Source organism: Sardina pilchardus, chromosome 7, assembly GCF_963854185.1.
Source record: "Sardina pilchardus chromosome 7, fSarPil1.1, whole genome shotgun sequence".
NCBI lineage: Eukaryota > Metazoa > Chordata > Actinopteri > Clupeiformes > Clupeidae > Sardina > Sardina pilchardus.
The window spans coordinates 7,978,473-8,003,605 of NC_085000.1; the positions used below are offsets into that span (position 1 = coordinate 7,978,473).

General features: G+C 47.1%; 1 protein-coding gene across 1 annotated transcript in view; it reads left to right on the forward strand.

Moving 5' to 3' along the window:
* Positions 1-25,133, forward strand: part of megf6a (multiple EGF-like-domains 6a) — a 65,355-nt gene that overhangs the window by 27,321 nt on the left and 12,901 nt on the right. The window contains exons 4-19 of the mRNA XM_062540189.1: positions 3,783-3,908; positions 7,803-7,925; positions 8,616-8,738; positions 9,318-9,455; positions 11,446-11,568; positions 11,991-12,113; positions 13,379-13,546; positions 13,758-13,889; positions 15,073-15,201; positions 15,786-15,914; positions 16,198-16,332; positions 16,429-16,563; positions 20,644-20,769; positions 23,101-23,232; positions 23,778-23,903; positions 24,553-24,684. Coding sequence (XP_062396173.1) covers positions 3,783-3,908; positions 7,803-7,925; positions 8,616-8,738; positions 9,318-9,455; positions 11,446-11,568; positions 11,991-12,113; positions 13,379-13,546; positions 13,758-13,889; positions 15,073-15,201; positions 15,786-15,914; positions 16,198-16,332; positions 16,429-16,563; positions 20,644-20,769; positions 23,101-23,232; positions 23,778-23,903; positions 24,553-24,684 — 2,100 coding nt within the window. The remainder of the gene's footprint in view (positions 1-3,782; positions 3,909-7,802; positions 7,926-8,615; positions 8,739-9,317; positions 9,456-11,445; positions 11,569-11,990; positions 12,114-13,378; positions 13,547-13,757; positions 13,890-15,072; positions 15,202-15,785; positions 15,915-16,197; positions 16,333-16,428; positions 16,564-20,643; positions 20,770-23,100; positions 23,233-23,777; positions 23,904-24,552; positions 24,685-25,133) is intronic.

Below are 25,133 nucleotides of genomic sequence, written 5' to 3' on the forward strand. Positions count from 1 at the left end.
ATAAATAAATAAATCCAGCAATTCAGTAATAAATCAATTGATCAATCAAACCCGTAACCATCATGATAATATCAAAGCAGTGGTTGATTATAGTGAATTGTTATTGGTGAATAAAAAAGTTAATTAAGTTGTGAATGACTGTATTGAACAGCACAGTTGTAGGTCAATCACGATCGCAGTGCAATCTTAATCCCACAGCAAGCCTCACATTAGAGAGTCAATGGTGATCGCAGCACAGTCCTAATCCCACAACAAGCCTCACTTGTGCAGGCGGAGCGCACGGAGCCAGGGGTTGAGTGGGATTAAGGGGCGAGACTCTCAGGGGTGCTTTGAGTTCACCTGTCATAGTATGTTGGGTGGGAGCGAACCAGGTCAGCCATCTCAGCCACTGTTATGCCTACAGTGTAAGAACAGGCTTTCAGGGGCCTGGGCACCTACATCAAAGCAGCCAGGGTGCTTCAACCTCTGCCATCTATCAAAGGGCCGAATCAAAGGCCCTCTTGTGTTCAGCCCTGCACAGCTTTTTTTGTGTGTCTTTTTTGCCACCGTTTCCCCACAAGCCTCCGTTGAGACAAGCGTAGTGTAGTGTAGTGTAGTGGACGAGGAGAAGGGGCGCGGTGGACTCGCTCTCTCACCATAGGTCCCCATTGTTCCCATGCCAGCCAAGGCCCTGCCGTCCGTCAGCGCTGCCTCGGCTGTCTGCTTAGCCACGGCCGCAGCGCCACACTTCAGTTTGTCGAGCGGAGATCGAATCATCCGTAATTGCGGCAGCCGAGCTTTTCATGGGAAATCGCGACTTTTCCATGCGTTTTCCTCGGAGCGGCTTTTTTTTTTTTTTTTTTCTCGAGGGAGAAGCCAGGCCGCTCTAATGTAAACCCGATGAGACGTGTCAGAGAGGAATTCCTAATCACGAGAACTCATTTATTACTTAGTCAATATCTCCATGTGGCGTTCCAAAGCCTTTTCAATATGCCATATCAGCTTAACAGCACAAAAAAATGACCTCTCTGTGAACTGCCAGCCATATTTACTTTATGCTCTGTGGTATGACGATGTATTTATGTCTGTTTTTGGCCGCCAACCATCGAGCTCTCTGTGCGGTGAGCGTTTGTTAAGCTTCATGGCCAGAGGATGGTGTTTATATTGTGACTCCCAATAGCCTGCATTAATATCGGCCGACGTTGATGCTTTATAGCTGGGGATGTTTGATGAGGTGTAAATCTAAGCGTTGGATGTCCGTCAGTGCTCTGGAGTGCGCAATGGCAGCAGGAGAGGGCTGTGTTTGTGTAGATAGCCCGGGTGAACCGGCAGTTACTGTCCAGGCCCCCGTCCCTTTCTCTGCTGGGTCTCTCCCTTCATGCAGGCTACACTCCCGGGCCTGCCGCTCGCTCTCTCTCTCTCTCTCTCTCTCTCTCTCTGTTCGAGCGGCAGCCCATTCCTGTGGTTTCCCCCTGAAACCAAACCAAGTGTGCTCTGAAACCGCACCAGAGAGAGAGACAGAGAAAGGAAAAGTGAAAGAGAGAGAGATAGAGAGAGAGAGAACGAGGAGGGAACACAAGCCTATCCAGTCTCATGCTAAAGTAATGAATCAATGAGGGTTTTGTCCTGACAGGATCATTTGTTTTTCCTTAGCACTAATTTGTAGAACTCGCTCAGGGTTTGAGCCAGCTGTCGGTGATTGTCTCCTGTATGGGCGACAGGTAGGATCGATTATGCATATTTGGAGCTAAATCAGCGCTCATCAACTGCTGGGCAGCGCGTTTTTGCGACTGTCAAGTCCACAACAGATCTCCAAATCTGTCATCTGATTATTCATCAAGAGGGCATATTCATTCCCCGGGACGTCACGTCACACAGCTGACAATCTAATAATGTCAACCAGTAATTGACTTTGAGTCGGGGCTCAGGCCTAATGATTAATGACTTATAGGCTTCTTTAGGCTTTTTCCTCAACTGAAAATGAAGCCACTGCACACACACTCTGTCCACATGTGCTCTTTGGATTAGCGGTGGGTCGGTGCTGTAGTGATGCGAAGCACATGGAGCGTCCAGTTGTTGATGTTTGGTTAAAGAGCCTCTGTTTTATGGAGAGTCAAATAGCTCCCTTCTCTGGAAACGACGCGGAATAACCTTTGGATTGCTTTTCCACTAAGTGAGATGTTGTGCTGAAAAAAGTCTCCCCCGTCCGTGCACCACCACACTCACTATAATGAAGCTCAGTGCAGGCAGCGGCGCCATTCATCTCAATAACATTTAAATAAGTAGGCATTTGCGTTCGCCATAACAACAATATCAGCCTTTGTTATTGCTTGCTAAATTAGAGCTCTTTATCCACTGCGTGCAATTAGGAAAGAATGAGGACCAAATGGTAGTGCCATGGAATGCCATGAGGAAGAAGTTAGGGATGGATCGGAGCTTTTAAATGCCGCTTTGTGTTTGTCTTTCAGCTCCCTATTGGGAACAATGCATTTATCATCAGGCACAAGTGACTGGGAGCATGGCACTGGTGATGGATGATCTGAGCGAACGCACAGAGGGGAGTCCCAGCCATCAGGCTGTCAGTCAGTTAGTCAGTCATTCAGCCACGACTGGGATCACACGCTGAGGGAATTAGAGAGACCAGCTAGAGCTGTGTGTGTGTGTGTGTGTGTGTGTGTGTGTGTGTGTGTGTGTGTGTGTGTTTGTGTGTGTGTGTGTGTGTGTGTGTGTGTGTGTGTGTGTGTGTGTGTGTGTGTGTGTGTGTGTGTGTGTGTGTGTGTGTGTGTGTGTGTGTGTGTGTGTGTGTGTGTGTGGTGGTTTTGGCAGGCCTCTAGATCTGTAAACACAGGTTGGCTCTCCACAACTCGCTCCCCTCCTGCCTCTGAGCTTATCAGTGCACATCAGATGGCTTTTTAACGACGCAGAACAAAGCCATTTACTCCGGGACTTTGGCTGCCGACATTATTACTGCTTGGTGTTCAACAATAGCCATCTCTGGGTGGGAAAGCAGTCGAATAAAGTGCTTATCACCTCCCGAACGTCTCGTCGAGATGAGAACGAAAGTGCTTGTTTGTTTTCTGTCCGTGACTTCCCGTGTCGTGAGTTCACCCCCTCTGCTCTCGTCGAGAGAATGTTCTTAGATACAGCTGGAGCGGCGCACTGGCAAACGTTTCCTGGACGCGGTGAAACTGCTCGACTGAAAATGACCCCTGGGAAAATATCCCAGACAGACGTGCTGGAGGACCTCTTGGGCAGGGGGAACATTGCTGTGATTGCTGTCTTCTGTCCGAAGCTGTCAAAAGGCAAAAGTTGAGAAATAGAGAAATATCCTCTCTGTCCCCGTAGGGGACCTATTGGAACGTGGACTGCAATGATGAGGAGTGTTCTGTAGTAGCTGCCTTGTCTCCCGCCAAAAATGTGATGTTCTGTACTTTTATGATAATCTCTCACGTTCAGGTATTGTTTTCTGCCTTTTCAGTGCTCTTGTTTTTTTCCCCACATCCTCCTTTTGCCTTTCTTGTTTTGACCGTATTTTGTAGATAACATGTATTGTACACCATTTGTTGTTTTGTCTTGTTGTTTTGTCATACCAGGGGTTGCATAGCAACTTCACTCAAAGGAGGACCATCTCTGGTCAACAATTTGGAGTCTGTCCCACCTGTAACCAGACTGTTCTTTCCTGCTGATAAAAGTAGTATGCATACTGATCTGATAAAATCTGCTCTCTTTCCTCTTATTCTCTCTCTCTATCTCTTCCTCTCTCTTCCTCTCTCTCTCTCTCTTTCTCTCTGTCCTGTCGTCAGCTGTGCTCTCGTGTGCGGTCAGCAATGGCGGATGCGAGCAGGAGTGTGTGCAGCTGTCCCAGGCTCATTTCCAATGTCGCTGCCGAAACAACTACCAGCTCGCTGCTGATGGAAAGCGATGCAAGTGTGAGTACTACAAGACATCTGAAACACAGATCCAACAATCCTACAGTATTATACAATCCTATTACTGTATGCTAGAGCTAAGAGGGAGAGGTCTGAAGGCTCCTTAAAAGTCAGTGAAACAAGCGAACCGTGTACTGTGGAAAGGTGTGACAAGATGAGAGGGTGGCTGGTTGGTTAATGTACTGTATGAAGATAAACAAGTGACTTGGACAAATTTGGTGATTTTATAAGACTCCTCACTGCAAGCAGAAGGAGGAACATATTTGTCTTCCTGTGTACTGCCAAAATAGTATGACAGTACGTGCCTGCCTGAGGGCTTGTTAAACTTCACGTATGTGACAAGCACACATGTTATCCGTCTCGATCTCCACCAGCAGAAATGTGGTGTGACTCAAAGCTTGGACGTAGGCTTAACGGGCGTGTGTGAGTTGGGTACTACTTTAAAGTGATCGAGATCGAGCTGGTTTCACTTGCCAGCCTGGGTGTTTTTGGGGAACAGAGGAACAGTTGAAATTGTTCAGGCAATTACCATGACACCTCATTGAGCCTCCACCAGATTTGAGGTCTTACTGTACAGTACATGACTGTAATAAAGGAACAAGCTGTTGATTCTCTTTCTCCTTTCTCCAACCAATATGGATGGAAAATGTCATGGATCAACATGAAAGGCTCAACCACAGTGCCCCCTCCACCACCACCCCCCCCCCCCCCATCTCTCCCCCAGGGAGGACATAGTTGGTTCAGCTTGCTTTCCCCTCTAAGATGATTGATCTATCTTGTCTCCGGTTCAGATCACGTAGATTGCAGATTGTGACAAGCAGAGGAGCCTTTGGGCAATTGGGATCCAGCCATGGGCATAAATCACTAGTCATTAATGAGATATTTTATGGATTCTCGCGTGTAAAATGTAAGGCCAGTTGGCCTGAGGACAGAGGGTTGGGGATGGAAAAGGAGAAATCGCATGTCAGCGATGGACACAGATGTTCTGGATCAGTTCTTGCGAATTCTTGGATGATGCTCCCAATGAGGTTTTGCCATTGGAGCCCTCCTGACAGTCCTGGTGCTGGTACTTGTTTTGATAAGTCCACATCCTGGATGCCTTACCGGATGGTCAGAGCGCTGTTCGCCCAGTGACAAAGTCACTTTGACTCAAATCTTAGATTAGATTTACCCAAATACTGTCCGTTCTGGGTTGACTGCTTCTGTTTCTGTTTATCATGCATGTACTGGCTGCAGAAAGCAATCACTGCATAGACACTGACTGCTGTTTAGTCGATATGGTTGACCAATATGCCGGCATGTTTTCCATATTTTTCATTCTTCCATATCTGTTCAGGGCCAGGACTGCTTTCGAATTTCAGCAGTAATGTAAATGCAAAGTTGTGCTGTTCAGTTTTGCAGGGTTTCGTGCCGAGACCACAACACTACACAGTAAATAGCCTGAATGGGAATTGTGGCTGTATTCATATTCACTTCTCATGACCATGAGCCATCCAAATTAATTAGAGGCTGCTGTGAAACATAGCTACCTACAAAAAAAAAAACACACCCTAAGAATTTACAAAGCATCACTTTCACTTATATGTGAAAGTGGACATGACGCCTCTTAGCTGCACTGCACAGTGTAATTGATTTCATTTCTGGTTCTCTGTGCTTCTGATGAGGGAGCAGGCCTCGAAACATTCCTCCATCTTTCCGCTAATCAGGCCCGTGTTTATGTTAAGGCCCTAGATGAGCTGGCCAGAATGACAGCTATGCAACCTTACATTTCATGCCGATTTGGAACGTGGAGTAATTTGGAGGTCGCTGCACTGTATCAAGTGTCTTGTAAAGGCAGCGAGTGTGCTGAAAGCATCCCTTCAGACCTGTACCTCTTGCCAGGCAGATTATTCCAGGAATTAACTGATGCTTTGTGGATTTGGACCATTAAACAATTCCCTCTCTTGGGCTCGCCCAGCCGTGTCCACTGGAAGACCAGTGTTTTCTTTTCATAATAAAGTACTTTTAGATGAACCATCAGGAAAGCGTGAGTATCCGAAAGCACTTATCCACAGTTTGTTGTCCTGCTGAGAACGTGAATAGTTACGCACCATAACATGGGGACTCCCCCCATCTGCTGTCTACCAGCAGTCTGAGCACTTAGCATAATAACGCAGGCAAGGCAGCCAGTCTAATAACAGTAATACCTGCAGATGTAAAACAGAGCTTGGTTGTTGAAATGTGAATTGTGCCTATGCTAATGTGCCCAATTACATTGGGGTGTTGGCATTAGTGTTACTTTAACCTAATTTCCTACATGCCCTTCTTTAAGTGGTCAGGCCAAAGCATCAGCAGATGGTCTACTCTTATGGAGGTTTCCGGAATACATTTTTATCTTAAAAACTTTGGGTAATTAGGGGTCCCAAAACTGCAGAGGCCATTACAGACTACTAAGGACACTACAGACGATACAGACTTCTAAGGACACTACAGACACTACAGACTACTAAGGACACTACAGACACTACAGACTACTAAGGATACTACAGAGACCATTACAGACGACTAAGACACTACAGACACTACAGACGATACAGACTTCTAAGGACACTACAGACACTACAGACTACTAAGGACACTACAGACACTACAGACTACTAAGGACACTACAGACACTACAGACTACTAAGGATACTACAGAGACCATTACAGACGACTAAGACACTACAGACACTACAGACGACTAAGGACACTACAGACATTACAGACTACTAAGGACACTCCGACCATTACAGACGACTAAGGACACTACAGACGCTACAGACTACTAAGGACACTACAAACTACTAAGGACACTACTGTGGCCCTTACAGACTACTAAGGACACTACAGAGACCATTACAGACTACCAATGATACTACAGAGGCAAATCTCATTGCCATTTCAAATGATAAATATTCAATATTGGTATCACAACTATTGAGCTCCTCGGTGACTCCAATACACATACCATTGGATAATTATTATAAGTAAACATATGAACCATTTGTGTTTTTTAGTCTGTGTAAACCTCCCCATCTTTTTCAAACATTCATCTCACCACTGTGCTCTCATGTAATCTGTAAGAGTCTGAGAATGTGAGAATGTGTGTGTGTGTGTGTGTGTGTGTGTGTGTGTGTGCGTGCGTGCGTGCGTGTGTGTGTGGTGGAATAAGGCTCCTGTGGAGCACGTTTTCACAGGGGGACGAACCTGGAAGTAATTATGGTCATTGGAGTACTGGAGAGGATAACAGCACTCTCATTTAGCTCAATTACACCCTTACCCATTAATTCAATTGGAGAGTCGGGGAGATGACGCAGTACAACTGTTGTCTATAATCTGTGCTTGTCTATGTGTGTGTGTGTGTGTGTTTGTGTGTGTTTGTATGTGTGTGTGTGTGTGTGTGTGGGGGGGGGGTCAATTTAAACAGGTAAATGTATACAGGTTTTCTATTGTGTGGTTATGATTGAGGTTGACTGTGTTGAGTTCTCTAGCTGTACATTGAGTGAGTCTTTGTCTGACATTCTTGTTGTGCTCGATCTGTGTTTAATCGGCCGTCAATCCTTCCAGGACCTTGTGAGAGTGTCCTATGATTGTTGTGGCAAAAATTAACTGAATTTGCTGTGCCAATTTTCAGAGATTGCCGTTAAAAAGGACAATCTGTGTGTGTGTGTGTGTGTGTGTGTGTGTGAGAGAGAGAGAGAGAGAGAGAGAGAGAGAGAGAGAAAGAGACATATATTATGGCCATGTGTCTGAATGTAAATGAGATGTGAAGGTGTGCAGCCTGGTCATGTGAGATCACTGTGTGTGTGTGTGTGTGTGTGTGTGTGTGTGTGTGTGTGTGTGTGTGTGTGTGTGTGTGTGTGTGTGTTGCAGTGAGGAACCCCTGTGCCGAGCGAAATGGGGGGTGCATGCACACGTGCCGTAACGACGGTGGACACGCCCGCTGTGAGTGTAACCGTGGATACCGCCTCGAGGAGGACAGCAGAAGCTGTGAAGGTAAACAGGGCCTGACAGGGATTTGCCACGGAAAATATTCCTCCCACGCACATAAATTCATCAAGGAGTCTACAGGCTTCCCCCTCTGGAACTGCATCTGATGCAGCGGTGATTTGTTCTTGGTGTGTTCATGAGATGCTTATTTCCCATGGCTGTCAGAGGTGGAAAAATAGAATGGGCGTATGTATGGTTGTGTGTGTGCACAACGTGTATTTCTGTTTGTGAGTGAGTGAGTGTGTGTGTGTGTGTGTGTCTTGTGTGTGTGTGTGTGTGTGTGTGTGTGTGTGTGTGTGTGTGTGTGTGTGTGTGTGGTGTGTCTTGTGTGTGTGTGTGTCTTGTGTGTGTGTGTGCGTAGAGTGTGTTCTGTTTCAAATCTGTTGAATAAGAGGAGACGGAGAGACGGAGAGCACTATGGAACTGCACCCATCCTCTTTTAAGCTCGTCCAGGCCCACAGCCCCAGCCAGCTCCCATCGCGGGCCGTGCCATGACCACTCTTTGGGTTATGGAGAACCGTAAATCTCACACCCATGCTGTAGAACAGCTGCAGAACTGTGAAGTTGATACTTACGGGCCTGATGCAGTCAGATGTGACCCGGGGTGGATGGGTGGGTGGGTTCAGAGGGGGGGGGGTTCCTAGTCCAAGCGTGTTCTCCAAGAGTGGCTGAGGTTCTCTGTGTCGGTCCCGGCAGATGTTGACGAGTGTGAGACTGGACAGGCGGGGTGCGCCCATGGATGCCGGAACACCCCCGGCTCCTTCGCCTGCGTCTGTGACGCCGGGTACGAACTGGGCTCGGACAGCAGGAGATGCTTCCGTGAGTCACTCTTTCTCCCATCAGGTCATGTGTTATTGTGGAACAACTGACTAAAGCATGCCAACACGTCAACATTATTGCGCTCTGTAAAGACATAAAACATGCGCTTGTGTGTACTTGTGTGTCAGTTTTATTTGCTGATGACCCTGTCTTACCCCTGTCTTCAACGTGAGTCCAACTTCTATGGTCTTGACCCTGCCTTGACCACTTGAGCATGAAACTTGACACAACAAGGAGAAATTTGGCGAGTTTGTGGCATGCTCATGGGAGCTACAGTAACAGCTAACGAAAACAATCGGTTTTATCTAGCTCGAGTTGCTACAGCCAGTTAGCTGTTGGCTGATAAAACCGATTGTTTTCGTTCTGACAGAAACAGAGATCTACTGTGTGTGAAAACTCGCCGGATTTCTCCTTTAATTTTGTGATAGTCTAGAAGTATAAAAGTTCAGTCATGTGCAGAGTGTGCAACTTGTTTGTTTCAAGAACTGTGTTCATTTGAGAATCTGTTGTGTGTTGATAGAATATTGTGCAAATGAATCCCTTGCCGTGACACTCTTTCCCCTTTAATCTCCATCCCAGGGATTGAAATGGAGATCATTAACAGTTGTGAGACGGGAAATGGGGGCTGCTCTCATCACTGTCAGCACTCCACCCTCGGGCCCGTCTGCAGCTGTAACTATGGCTACCAGCTCGACGATGACCTCAAGACCTGTTTGGGTAAGCTTGCTCATTGGCTCGCTGCAGCGAAGAGGCCGCCTCCGCTAACATGCGGCAGCTGTCCCAATATGGCAGATACTGTGTTAAATATTTTGTTTCCTTTTTTGAAGATCTAATGTCTAGAGATGCTCCGATCAGCATTTTTGGGGCCGATCACCGATTACCGATCATCAAAATCATGATCGGCCGATTGCCGATCACTGCCGATCACAGAATGGCAGGGGAATGAGAGTCTTTTATAGTCTAGCAGAGTTTGCATCATTTGTAGAAATTAAATGAATTAATGTAAGTGGCATAAAAGACAGTAGGCCTATAGGCTAGTCAAGATGTTGAGGAACCACCATTTATCGATTTGTATTTAGAAAATGAAATAACTTTGGCCATCTTTTCCAAATATGCAGCGAGACATAAAATTATTTCATACAAGGAGGGGGTCATGCAGACCAACACACAGATCACCTAAATGGGATGGGCAATTACATTGCCTAGGCTACTTGAAAAGTATAGCCTCTAAATAGACTGACTACATTAAATGAAAAACTTGTTACACCAAAACCTACTGCCACAAAGTGCAAAACTATGGCTTTTTCTCTGTTCCAAATCCCTAAAAAAGAAATAATGTTAGCTACTGTAAGCAATAAATTGCAAGTCTTGTTTTCTCTTGAAATCCCCCATCACTGAAACATGCCGTTAAATGCCACCAGTTGGGTCAATAAAGTGCGCTGTTAAGCTAACAGGGACATTGGACAGGCGTCTGCGCTTGGGAAGCTAATATACCCTATTCTTCAGCTTGTCAATGTAGGCTACACTGTTTGGTAACGTGGGGAGATAGGCTACACATTAGTATTTCATGCCTGCGGGGTAATATCGTGGATCAAGGCAGGTTAGGGCCGACTTACATTGCGCGATATTGCCATGTTTTCACAGTCGGCGAATAAATATCCAAAGTCGGGACAGAAATCATGGCACGGCGCGCTCCCGTGTAGGCCTACTCGTTTAATGTAAGGTGTCAATTAGCGGTTGTAAGCCAGTCGGAGTCTTTTTCTAATCCTGCCGTTACAACAATATCAAACATGTCTGATATTATCGCATGTCTGCATAGTCTGTGACTAGTTTGTGACTTAAAACTATGATTTGTCTTTAGAGTCTGACTGTCTTTCAAAAATCTTTTAGGCTACAAATATTTGCAAAATCGTAACGTAGGCTACGGTATAATGAGGGCTTTATCCTCCACAACGAATAGAGGTTGTTCGTGGAGGCAAATTAATTCTGAACGTGATGCCTTTCCATCTCTTATCATCTCTATCGTTAGTAGGCCTAGATTGAAACATGGGGAAGTTGGCTGGTTTAGTTTCTCATACCCGACATATTCAGTTGTCCGTCAGTGGTGTTAAAACGTCTTTGGTGGCTTCCACCTCGAGGGATTTCAGCACGACATACATAGCAAATGGTTAATTTTACACTGAACCTTTAGCCTACTCATGTTTGCCACTGCAAGCTCCTCACTACTCTGCTGTTGTGTGCCTGTGCGCCGCGCCTGCAGGTGGAAAAATGTCACGCAAGTAATTTAGGTCACATGATCGGCTTTTTTGATCGGCGCTTTTGAGCTTCACCGATCAAGCCATTTTTAGCCAATATCGGCCGATCATGATCGGCGGCCGATCGATCGGAGCATCACTACTAATGTCGAGCGTTGACAGGTCAGAGTGAGTGAAACAAAACTTCACTGTCCTCCCCAAAGAGTGCTAGGGCTGATGAAACTGTCACCATTATTCACTGAAACACATTCATCGCTGGTGTCACCGACCCTTACGTGACACTTAAAGAGGGTGTTTTTTTTAGATCTTGTTTTAGAAAATAAACTGTTTTAGAAAATGAATGTTTCCCCAGTCACCTCCGGTCCCTCCTCTCCCTACGCAGCGTTAGCTTTTTGACTTAATATCCTGCGTCCCCATGGTGGGAGTCGACTGAACCCATTTGTCTTCCGCAGACCTTGACGAATGTGTGGAGGGCAGCTCCTGCTGTGAGCAGGACTGCACCAATTACCCCGGGGGCTACGAGTGCTACTGCCGGGCCGGGTACCGGCTCAACGCAGACGGGTGTGGCTGTGACGGTACGTGCAGGGCCAAATTCACGCTCCGCTGAAACGTTCTGTGTTCCTTTGCCACATAAAACCGCCAGCGAGAACAGAAATGACAGCGCCTGTGGAACCTCACTTCTGAAACGGTTACATTTCCATTCGTGTTTAGTGTCCCGCAGAGAAGCGTGCGGTACAGGGAAGCCATAGATTTAGAGAGTGCTGGTGATGATGGGAAATGAGTTATGGGTTTCTATTGCAGTGCTGTGAACCAGTTGAACTGCTGCATCATTTCTGAACACTTTTATCCAGCAAGAGAACACTGTCTGTAATTCATTAGTTTGATTCAGTTTTGCTCTGCTCACATTTTGCATGGCACGTTTTCTGATTGAGACTTTGGGTCTCAAGTTGGTCCATCACACACTAACCGACTTCCCTCTCCTGTTAATGGGATACAGATGTGGACGAGTGTCTCTCCGATCACGGAGGCTGTGAGAACACCTGCCAGAACACCGCCGGCTCCTACCTGTGCTACTGCCACATCGGCCACCGGCTGGCCGAGGACCGCCACTCCTGCATCCGTGAGTCCTGCATGCCGTCCAGCGCTCCGAGACGTGCACTCGGTTTTTAGCAGTAGCCGCTCTCAGTCTTGGCGAGCTTCGGACCGAGTAATTAGAGAACCAGTGAAGTGTAGCCTCACAGAGAGCCCAGAGAAAAACTGAACTGATATTCATCTTTTTTCCCATTCCAACTTCCCCTCCCTAAACCAAGCTTTCCTTTTCAGCCTAGGCTTAAGTCATTAATCATCTTTGATTTCAACAATATTTATTAAGAAAAAAAATCTATTTTAATCTATTGCTTTAGGCATTCTGTGGGGAGGCATGTTGTTATAGCTTTTAACTTCTGGTAATGTTACTATTATTGCGTCTAATTTGTAATTTTTTTCACAATTGCTAAAACACGAAAACCCATTCTCTGAACCAAGTGCTCAGTTGCCTGAACACATTTATTGAATCAATCACTGTTTTGGCGAAACCATAAATAGTTCTCATCTACAAAAAGACAATTTGCAGAGCTCATTTACTGCAAAACTCTAAACACATTGTCATGCTATAAAACGCATTTTGTAATGTGACGCACTTGTGATGCATGATGGTAATCACAAGCGACAACAAGTCAACACAAAGAAAGCACAGATGTTATAAGTTGTGTCAAAACACAGAGACATAAAATTGATCACATTTGTTTCAAATGATGTGACACAACCCATGTAAGCTGTGTGCAAACAAGGTTGGTGAACAGTGCTGGCTCATATCAACAATGGACAGAACCCATCAGTGAGACATGTAGAGAACTGTACATTGCAGGCTGTAGACTGTAATGGACCTCTCATTTGCAGTACTGAAATGGCTGTTTTTTCCAGTGCTTTTTTCAATACTTTATAGTACAGTAAGTTGAATGTTGTTTTGAAATCTTTTTACTTTGTTTTTTGTTTTGTTTTGTTTTGTTTTAGTTTTTTAGCATTTGCTGCAGTGTGTAGTGACTGCTCAGTAGTGTTTTCATTTAGACTGCTTTGTTAATGATCTGACACTGTTTGGTTTTGAGCACACTGTAGGTATAACTGTTTTGAGGCCATTGTTCAGTTTAAAAAGAAGTGTCAGAGGTTTTGTGAATGTAGCTTGAAAATGGAGGGTTGTGTTTACAGTTTTGAGAAAAGAAAGTGGTAAGTAAAAAAAAAGTGTTTTAGCAATTGCGAAAAACTATAACTTTGACTGTTTCTCTTACTGTTAGACTGTTCAAATCTGTTTTGTGCTGAAAGTGACCATATTGAACGTGTCTCTCTCAGCCCTGGAAGGTTCCGTGGAGGCCCTGTCCAGCCGGCGTGCGGTGGAGCGCAGGCTGCCTCAGATCACGCTGCTGCGGGACTTCGCCCAGCCGCTGGAGCGCTATGACGACTACGAGGAGGATGGCCTGGGAGAGCTGCGCGCCGAGAGCACACTGTCAGAGAAGTTTGGCAAGTCCGCCTCGCAAAACGCCACATTGCTCCCCTCGCCCCTGCCATTAATATGAATAACTGTTGAGTTGCGAAATCCTGTTTGAGCAAACGCTAGCAGATCCAGTTAGTCCTAATGCAATTCTGCTCATAGAGTACCCCCCTGTCTCTCTCTCTCTCTCTTTCTCTCTCTGTCTCTCTCTCTCTCTCTACACGTCTACCTCTTCAACAGTTTGCTTAGATGACACGTTTGGCCATGACTGCAGTTTGACCTGCGAAGACTGCTCCAACGGAGGCTTGTGTAATCTCGAGCAAGATGGCTGTGATTGCCCTGATGGCTGGACAGGGATCCTCTGTAACCAGAGTGAGTTCAGTGTGGAAATGTGAAATAAGTCAAAAAGTAAATTTATTTACTTAACCTGTATTAGATCTTATTAAGTATAGCATTACACTGACTACACTCAAAGACTAACACATGATACTGTACATTATGCATGCACTGAAATATAGTTTGTGAAGGACCATGCTGGAAATAAGTACTTTACTTTAGCATGTCATCCTTTGGAATTACTGTCTTTTTGTCTTAATCCAGAAATCAATCAATCAATCAATTAATAAAGTCTGTGTTGTTGTTATGTACAGTAAGTACACAGTGTAATATAACGTCATCACGTGTCAATAATTAGAGCTTTACACTGGTCATGGTGTTGTTACTACAGTATACACCAGTGCTTGTGTATAAATGTTGCCAGTAAAGGAGAATTCCAGTGATCTTTCTCATAGATCTCTGTTTCTGGAGCTCACTGAGTACTGTCGGCACAAAAAACACTCCTGAACACAATCAGTTCTACCTATCTCGAATTACTGCTGCCAATGGCTACAGTCTTGCTGCCCGGCAGCTACAGCGCTACACTGGAGCCATGAACACGGGGCTGCAGGCAGCTACAGCGCTACAGCGCTACACTGGAGCCATGAACACGGCGCTGCAGGCAGCTACAGCGCTACACTGGAGCCATGAACACGGGGCTGCAGGCAGCTACAGCGCTACACTGGAGCCATGAACACGGGGCTGCAGGCAGCTACAGCGCTACACTGGAGCCATGAACACGGGGCTGCAGGCAGCTACAGCGCTACACTGGAGCCATGAACACGGGGCTGCAGGCAGCTACAGCGCTACACTGGAGCCATGAACATGGGGCTGCCTGACAGCTCTAGCTGTTGGCTGCAGCAACTCCAGCTAGGTAGAACCGATTGTTTTCGCTATTTTGTTTTTCATACGTCATACCGACAGTACTCTGTGACCTTGAGAAGATTCTCCCTTAAAGCAATCCAGGAGGTCAGCCATGTGGCTGTGCTAATTACACAATTTGTGAGGGAAGAGATACGGTATTCATAGCTTAAATGATATCCACCTGGTGAAAGTTAAACAGATATTTTTTTTATGAGCCAGAATTGGCACAGTGAGCACCATGGATATGCATGGAGGAAAGGGCTAGTCATAGTGCTGGACGCCACTTTGAAATCTGTCATGTCTGCACCCAATGCAGCCTGCCCAGAGGGCATGTTCGGGAGGAACTGCTCCTTCAGCTGTAAGTGTAAGAATGGTGCCACGTGTGATCCAGTGAGTGGGCAGTGCCGGTGCCCACCTGGCGTCAGCGGAGAGATGTGCCAGGATGGTGAGTCAAATGGAACATGCCTCTTTCATTCAGGTCAATACTTCAACACTGTGTATAATAGTCTAGCACGAGTAATAGGTTCCCATGCACCAGCTTGGCATTGTGTTGTAAACTGTTATTTTAGGACCCTAATATATGTCAGAGCAGAAATGTGGTCCTGTTCATATTGGGGATGGTTTGGGTAGACTGCCGTTGCTATTCCCGCAAATGGGTTCATTATCGTCTGTTGGAGACTCGCTAGGTTTGCATTGGGATTATGCTGTTGGAAGTTCATCCAGAATTCAGTTTGATGTGGTTGGATCGGCCATTACCAAATCACACCACTCTCTTTTAAAGTAGAATGTTGCTTTAGGCTTTTGCCTAAACCAAACCAAATTGTCTGGTTAGTGTTCCAGAAGGGTGGCTAGGGTCAGAGTATCTCTTACCGGGTGTGGGAATGTGTATTTGAGGTACTGCCAGCTCTTAAAAGCATTTTTACAAATCAAACACATTTTTTGATAAATGCAATGTTCTATGGATGAAGTTATAGTTCCTTAATATGTGAAGTAAAATCATGATGGAGGGGAAATGACTGTTTATTTCAGGCTGCCCAAAGGGCTTTTATGGCAAGTATTGCAACAAGAGGTGCAACTGTGCCAATAATGGACGTTGCCATCGCACCTACGGGGCTTGCCTGTGTGATCCTGGACTCTACGGAAGGTTCTGCCACCTACGTAAGTTTCACAATATTGTTTTTGCTTGTTTTTTTATGTCTCTCACTCTTGTATTTTGCTTCAAAAGACAAATACTTTGTGACTACTATATTTCTGAAAAGTTAGTGTTTGCAAATTATGTTTGGATATTTGGCTTGAGTTTGTGCATGTTTTAACCGGTGCTTGATTTTGATCTGTACTTGTACTTGTATTTGTCTATCGTCCCCTCACCTGCTTGGGGGTATGTGTGTGTGTGTCTGTGTGTGTGTGTGTGTGTGTGTGTGTGTGTGTGTTTTGTGTCCAGCGTGTCCAAAGTGGGCTTACGGTCCAGGCTGCTCCGAGGAGTGCAAGTGTGTGCAGCAGAACACTCTAGAATGTCACCGTCGTCACGGCACCTGTGTGTGCAAACCAGGCTACCAGGGCAAGACGTGCAGTGATGGTCAGTGGAGCTGATTAAGACAGGACTCTCTGATTGACATTAATAAACACTTCCTGGATGCTGTGCTGTCACTCAACCTCTCATCTTCTATTCCAGAGTGTGAAAGTGGACATTATGGCGCTGGGTGTAAGAGGAGATGTGACTGTCCATCTGGAGTGTCCTGTGATCGTGTGATGGGGCTTTGTCAGCGCCACTGTCCTGCTGGTCTGCATGGAGAAAACTGTGAACTGGGTAGGTGATGAATACTTGAATTACTGTGTGGAATACAGTGCCTTCAGCAGTTCCCCACATTATAGGAACGCTGTCTCTTTCCAACAGTTCCCAACAGTATGGGAACAGTGTCTCCTCTCCCAAGAACAACATGAAAGCTAGAGCTCCTGTTGACTCATTTAAAAGACAGGGATGTGGTTGGAGTCATTGCATTCATTACTCATGTTAACCCCTGGCAACCGCTGTGCGAGTCTGGAGCGGACCTCGTGCATGTCCGGGTTTCGGGTTCCGGTTCTGGGCCAGATCAAGGCCAGAACTGCCCCACAAAACGAACAACTCCCTTGGACAGAACTCCCACAATGCCGGTGGTCTGCGTCTCCTTGTCAGAATGTGATTCCCTTTACGGGAACTCATCAACATATTTTACAAGCCAGATTTTGTCTCTTCCTCCCTTTTTGACCTTTCAATGAGAGCCAGTGTGAGACACATGAAAAAGCTTGCTCTAATATCAATAGGATTTATTTGATATCTCTGTTCAAAGCAAAGTCTCATTCTGTACACACATACACACACACACACACACACACACACACACACACACCTGTGTGTGACAGAGACACCTTGGAGATGTTGATGCTTCAGGAGACAATCAATAGAGAACAACCAGATGCTCATTAAGTTGAACAATCTGTGCCACAACACAGAAAAAGACTGTCTCTGGACATCCTGTAGGCTGAGTACCTTCATCAAGCTCCTTCATCAAACACCTTCAGTGGTGCCACAGTCTTTCCACTGCCATGGGGTCTCCAAGCCTCACAGAGGGTAGATATGGAGGCTATGAAATTAAGGATACACCAATCTGACTTTTTCAGTCTCGATGCTGATGCCAGGGCTTTTGTATTAGTCAATACCGATACCGATTCGATGCGTTGTTAAATAAATAAACTGGATACCTCACCGTGTGTGTGCACTGTGTGCGTGGCACGGCTTCGTCCAAGATTAAAATAGAAATTAAAATAAATGGATTGGCCCATGGATCTGCACAATTTTCCGATCCCTGATCCAGCTATTTTGTCAATGTTGCCTTGCCAATCACTCTCTTACAAAGGTTCAGAGAGAGGAGGCTATGGACAAGAGGCCCAGCGGCGGAGAGAGGAGACCGCAAGGGTCACCAGCAAGGCCACATATGCTCCCTTGAGTTTTCATTATCACAGCAACACGGTGACATGGTGGAAAAAAGGAAGACAACCTGTGGCAGAACAGACCCACGCAGAAGCCTGCCAAGAGATTAGAGGCAGAAAGTGCAGCAGAACGAAGGGTTTGTGCAGTATGGCCATGCTTAATCCCTGCAGCGGGCCACATGGCTCTAAGAAGCTGGAAGGGAACGCCACTGCTGTCAGTTCAGTCCTGACAGGATCGAAGTGGAAATAGACAGACCAAGGTGGACTCCAAAGCCTAAAGACTGTCGTGACAAGAAACCCGGTCCATGCCAAGGTGAAAGGAGGATGCCGTCAGACCACACAACCAGCCACCCCCCGGCTGAACAAACCCAGCTCTGACCGCAGCCAGGCATGCCGGAGGTCTTATGTAAAGATACCCAATATCACAGCGGTCTGGTTCATCCATGGTCAACTCACCCGACAGAGGCTTCAAGAATACCTCCTCAGCTGATCGAAGTTGACATGGATGTGTTAATACAACCAGATCCCTCAATGGCAGGAACAAGTCCATCTGTGAGAGGCCTCACTGTGTTCCCAATGCTTCTCAGCCTGCTCCTCATGACAAGCCACTCTCTCTCTGCCATCGAGAAGGGTGAACTTTTTACGGAGAGGTGGAGAATCAGTGGATTGGTGGATATCAATATACTGTATTTATTTTTTTATTATTATTATTATCTTCATTAATAATAATACATTCACCCACCCTTGTAACATCTGAGACGAATGTGTTAATGCGTCCTTAAGTGCACTGCATTAGATCTCATGGAAAAATGAACATAATACAGTAATACAAATATGCCCTCTTTCAGCTCCCCATATCCACTCAATATCCAATCTTGAAGCAGGAGAGAGATTCATATTCAAGTACACTGAAATGAGCACTAAACAGAAAACATACACACACTTAGAACTCTAATACACACAGACAGACAGACAGACAGACACACACACACACACACACACACACACACACACACACTTCATATGGGGGAAAGCTCTGCTGACAGGCTGAATGACACAAGCAGAGGTGCCAGACATGGATGCCAGATAGTCCCAACGCTTGAGCAGAACCCAGTGTTCTGAACCTGCTGGAGATCTCTGTCACGAGCCGTAACTTTCTTTCCACTATCCCTCCGGCTCACTCGACCTTGTGTTTTATCAGATTAATATTTCAATGGAGAGTCGGTGAAGAAGGACTTGGACGCTGTAACAACCTACAGCACTGACTGTACTGGACAGGTCAATGGCAATGCGGCTGTTTTCACCACAGAAAAAGGAAGAAAAAACACACAAAAGAAAAAAATGCTGGGGCTGTTGTTTTGGAAAGTGCCGTTTGGTATCGAATGGCTCTGGGCAGCTTGACAGGCAGCTGTTTGGGAAGATATGCGCCGGGGCTTATTTCTGAAACAGTAACAGTTTCCTCAAGAGTGCCTCTCTGGAAAGGGAGGGGATGGAAACTGTCCTGGAGCCCTGGTTCTCAGGCTCCAAAGGGATGCCTGCAGCGTCAGCGGCAGTCCAGCCATTGCTGCTTTGTGTCCTTCCCCTACTTTGGGTCCTCTCTGTCCTGTGTAGGGTCAGTTCCTCCGAGGCCGCTGTGTTCCTCTGTGTCCCTCTGTGTCCTTTGGAATTCAGGTGATTCTTTGTCTGTTTCCTTTGCCAGGTCCAAGCTTTGCACACACCATTGAAGCTTTGATTTCACGGCGCACTTTGGCACTCGGGCTCGCGAGTGTCTTCTGTGGTTTTTGATTTCCTATCAGTCCTCAAGGTCCACCATAGCTTTGGTTATCCAAGTATCCACGGCAGCTCGGTGCTCATTGAACTTTTCATCTGTCACTCCAGGATCCCGCAGATGGGGACGGTGGTGGGTGTTACGTAAATAACCAGAAGATTTGTACAGAAACCCCTGAGCTGGCAGATCGCTGCGTTGGGCCTGGAAGCCATTAAGTGATCAGAGCGCTGCATCTGCCATCAATTAAATGGACCTGGGAGCACAGGGACTCTCTCACACTGACCCCACTCCCTCTCTCCCTCTCTCTCTCTTTCTCTCTCTCTCTCTGGGCAGTCCTTCTGCTTTATAACTCTGTCTCTTTCACTCCTCTCGTCAATTTGTTTTGTTTTGTTTTTGTTTTGGATACATGCTAACTGTATTTGGCTGGAGGCTTTGCACCTCCTCTGTCGTACTCCTCCGCTTGACCCCTGAACTCTTGCATTCTTCTTTCTCATGCGCGTCCCTTAAACTCTAAACGACTGGCTTTTTGCTGCTGTTGGAACTGACCCCGGTGGAAGGATGTGTGGGTCTAATTTACACGTCCTCCTTGTCCAAGGGGCTCTTGGACTCCTCCGTAATTCTACAGGCGTTCCCTGATTGCACCCCCCCCCCCCTTGCTCCCCCCCGCTACCGTACGTTGCCAAATAGCTCGAGAATCCCTGACCCACGTAATCAAAACGGTAGCAGGGGTCTAGTGTGGGAAACCACTTTTCCCATAGGTGGCCGCACTGTTTGATAACAACCGTCATGCTGTTACGCAGTCTCTGTCACCTCGGATTTGACTGGAGAGGTTGACACTGTTTTTTGTTTGGGATGGAAGTGCAGGGGGGGTAGTGGGGGGGGGGGGGGGGCTGTTCATAACATGGCGTCCGGAGCTAAAGCCTTGAAGCGAAGACAGCAGGCAGCCCCGGGGAGCCAGATAATCTCGGTGCAGTTCCCAGCTCTGCACTTCCCATTTACTCGCTCAGGCAGGAATTTCTCCTTTTATTTTTCGCCTCTTACGCAACGTTTTGTGTTTGTGACTCTTACTCCCCCTCCCTCTCTCTTTCCCTCTCTCATTCTCTTCCTTTCTCTTCTCTTCTCTTTCTTTAACTCTCTCTCTCTCTCACCCAGAGTGTGCCATTGGCAGATACGGGCAAGGCTGCGCTCAGCTCTGTGACTGCTCCGATGCGGAGTGTGACAAGGTGACCGGGGAATGCCACTGCCCAGCGGGCAGCACTGGCGAGCACTGCGAGATGGGTAAGGCCGCCACGAGAGGAGAGCCAGAAACGCCCGCCTCTGCCACACGGTCATGGAGAATCAAAACCGCTCAGACCAGCTGTTGAGTTTTTATCCCTTTGTTAAAAGAGTGCATTCTTCAGCAAATGCCACGACATTATCTGATAGGCCCGGATATCCTTTAGACTTAGAGCGCTCATTTTCCAACACTGTAAACACACATCGGTGTGACGTTCACCACCGAAAGGGTTAGTGGCGGGAGTTCCGTTCCGCTATCTTCAAAAAAGCGCCTTCCCAGAAACCAGCATCTGTCTGGCACGGGCGCCTGCCGAGGTGGTGGCGCTGAGCTGCGCTCGGCTACATGACCTCACGGAGCTTTCCAGAAGCGCTGGCCATGTTGAAAACATCTCTGGTCCCACCTCTAATGACTTTCCATTATGCCCCATTTGGGCTCCTGGACATTGTGCTGAGTGCGGACTCTGACAGTGTGAGGGGAAGGGAGAGGAAATGTAAGCAGCTAGAAGAAAGGATGCTTGTCTAAAAAGTATCTATTCTTAGCCAGATTCAGCCTTTTGTAATGTTTTTGTTTGTTTGTTTGTTTCTCTCTTTCTTTGCGTGGTGCGTAAACGAATCCAGACTCCACAGAACAAGACAACAAGTCACATGCTAATATATCACGCCTGTTGGCTGGTAGAAGAAATGCTCTGTCTAATTCACTGAGACACATAATGAGAAGTAGCAGGCTTTCGGAAAAGACGTGAATGGACAGCCGTGCCAAAATGCTGTGCCAAACCGTGTGCTTATTTACCCCCCCCCCCCCCCCCCCCCCCCCCAAACGAGTGGATGGCTAATAATAATAAGAGAGGAGGTGTTCTGCAGTACTTCCAGCTGGAGCACTGTGGGAGCATCTGTGTGTGTGTGCGTGTGTGTGTGTGTGTGTGTGTGTTTGTGTGTGTGTGGGTGTTATACTGTAGGGCAGCATCAGAGCTGTCAGGCCTCCCACCTTGACAGGGCCACCATAGGGTGAGAGGACAAGGGTGAAGACTTCAAGAGGAGTGTGTAGAGCTCAGTTGGAGTAGGAGGAAGAGGAAGAGTGGGAAGAGGAGGATGAGGAGAAGGAGGGGGGGTCATGAAATCAAATGAGATGAGTAGAGAGTAGAAAAGTGATGAAGAGGAATGACTGGATTTAGTGGAATGGGGTAAGGAGGGGGCAGATAGAGGAGAATAGAGGACGAGAGGGCAAGAGAGGAAAGAAGAGATAGATGGAGGGATGAGAGGAGAGATGGAAAGGAGACTAAACACAAGGGTAGGTGTGGAGAGGAGTGAAATAGAGAGGAAGAGGAGAATAGAACAGAGAGACAGAAATCTGAGCAGTGGAGAGAAAATGGAAGGGGGGACAGAGAACACAAGAGAAATGTAGAGAAGAGAGTTGAAGAGGAGAGAATACATGAGGGGAAAAAAGAAATGTAAACTGAGGAGTGGAAAGAGAGAGAGAGAGAGAGAGAGAGGAGTGGTAATGAGCGTTTGGAGGATCTAGAGAAGATACTGTAGATGAGTAGAGGAGAGGAGGACGAGAATGAGAGGACAAGAGTCATGAGTCCTGGAGAAGAGAGGAGTAGAGGAGGACACAGGAGAACAAGACAGATGGAGAGAAGAGGGGAGCAGATGGGACGAGGAGGAGAAAAGAGAGAGATGAGATGAGAGAGGAGCACACAGGACTGATGGGCATCACAGAGGAGGTGAAGACACATGTAAGGAGAGAATGGATGAGTCAGTGCAGGGCCAGACTGAGAGTGTATAGTGGTGTGCACACACACACACACACACACACACACACACACACACACAAACATACACACATGCGGTCTGCTCTGAGGCAGTTATGGCAGGAGTGCTGTATGACAACTCACTCTCCAAGGCTGAATAAGCAGAGAAGGGAAAAAAACAGCGTCGTTTGGCCCTCAGGTCTGCAACTCAACTCTCACTCGGGCCTCCGCAGCAAACCACACGTTAATGCAAAGAAGCGTTTTATTGGGTTATTGATCACTTACTGTAATACTATAAAGATGAAAATGCTTGAACGTCCGCAGCTCGAAACCCATTTGGCCTGGGCTCTATGAAGTGAGCTTTATTTCACAGTAAAAGGCTGAAGTGGAGTAAATGACTATTATATTACATCTTACTCATGCAGGGGACCTCCTCGCTGGCGTGCTCACTGTGAGAAATGAGTCCTGTAAGTTTATATGGTGCGGCTTGGGTACTGTTAGTGTTGCATTAGTGTAGAAATGTTACTGGCTGTGTGTGTGTGTGTGTGTGTGTGTGTGTGTGTGTGTGTGTGTGTGTGTGCCACAGAGTGTGTGGAGGGACGCTGGGGCTTGGGCTGTGCCGAGGCGTGCCCCCTGTGTGAGAACGGCGCGACGTGCGACAAACACAACGGCTCCTGCCTCTGCCAGCCGGGCTACGTGGGAAATCTGTGTCAGAGCGGTGAGTGGTGACTGACCCTCTCTCAAACCCGCCCCCCGCCCCACACGCACACACACACACACACACACACACACACAGATATACACACACACAGACATACACACACACACAGAGAGACACACACACACACACACACACGCACACACACACACACACACACACACACACAGAGACACACACACACACACACATACACAAACACACAGACACATAATGTACACACACACACACACACATACAAATACACACACACACACTCACACACACACACAACACACACACACACACACACACACACACACACACGCCACCCGACAACCCTGAGGACCACTTACGGGCCAATCCATTTAAAGAGAGGAACAGTTTTCATACATCCAGCAAGCTTCAGATGCTGCTCCAAGTCGCATTACTGGCTCATCCAAAAGCACTTAAATGCGGTTTTACAGCGCTGGGTGTCCTTTAAGATAGCCATAATTCACTTAGCGCTGCTGTAAAAGAGGCCCGTAGAGCGCCGGAGGTGATTGGCTACTCCGCTCTGTGTGCAGTGTGCCCCGCGGGACGCTTCGGGCCCGAGTGCCAGGAGCGCTGCTCGTGTGAGAACGGGCGGTGCCACCACGTCACCGGCCGCTGTGCCTGCGCCGAGGGCTGGACAGGGCACGACTGCAGCAAAGGTACTGAACACACACCCATATGAGCTGCCACGTAGCTTTGATATGTGTTTCATATGTGTAGCAAAGGTACTGAACACACACCCATATGAGCTGCCACGTAGCTTTGATATGTGTTTCATATGTGTAGCAAAGGCGTCATGCTTATGCATTTGATTGGTGTACAGTATGTTTTGAACTCTTGACCTTGGTATTGTTTGTAGTGTAATGTAGTGCCGTGCCGCGCCGTGCTGTGCGATGCACCACACAGCACACATAGGAACACCTTTACCAGAGGTTGACTCAAAACAGACAGCTTAGCACAATTATTCCCAAACAAGGGCAAAGCCTTCTGATTAACTGAGGGATTGAGCGCTGTCCAGAAGGCATGATATTTGGAGTTAAGGGAACACAACCGCCACTTAGCTAGCCAACACGCACACGCTTAGAAAGCCACTGGGACTCCGGGCACTAAGCACTGAACTTTCCACCATCTGAGGGATGAAGAGAGGTGGGGGATTTCTTTACCACATAACGGGGTGTGCCCGTGCACATAGTGTGTGTGTAATGGGGAGGGCAGGCCATTGGGCCACGGGGGTGCAGTATTGTTTCAAAGGCCTAATGACCTGTGGCTCTCTCCCCATGCAATCTCCCCTCCATACCCACCTGCCAGCGTGCGAGCCGGGGCACTGGGGGGCAGACTGCGCCAACGCTTGCGACTGCAGGAGGGGCGATGGGAGCTGCCACCCTCTCACGGGCCAGTGCCAATGCGAGGCGGGCTTCACCGGGACGCACTGTGACCAGGGTAAGTGGTGCCAGATTGGCACTAGCAAGACACAAGTGCACAACACTAAAGGGATGCTTTGATTTGAGCTTTTGTCGGTGCATTACCAATTCTTTTCTTAAGTGATGTCCTTGCGATGTATGTTTCTTGGGTTTGGGGGAGATATATACAAAGAAAGACAGAGAGGCGAATTAATGTTGGCAATTTAAACTGCTGTAAAACGCTTTGGAACTTTTCAAATGAGTGGCCCAGAAATACCCATTTCCTTACCAACAGCCCTGTTTTGGCGGAAACCATCCATTCCTGTGGCTTGTTTTGCTTGATTCAGCATAATCATCCAATTTACCTCCACAAGTGTGGCGTTTTTTTCTGTTTCTTGCCTCTGATTTTTCCATTTCTTGGTGTACCGCGTAAATCTCCTCCAACCCAACCTGAGGTCTCCTTCTTCCCTATTTATTATACACCGTGTC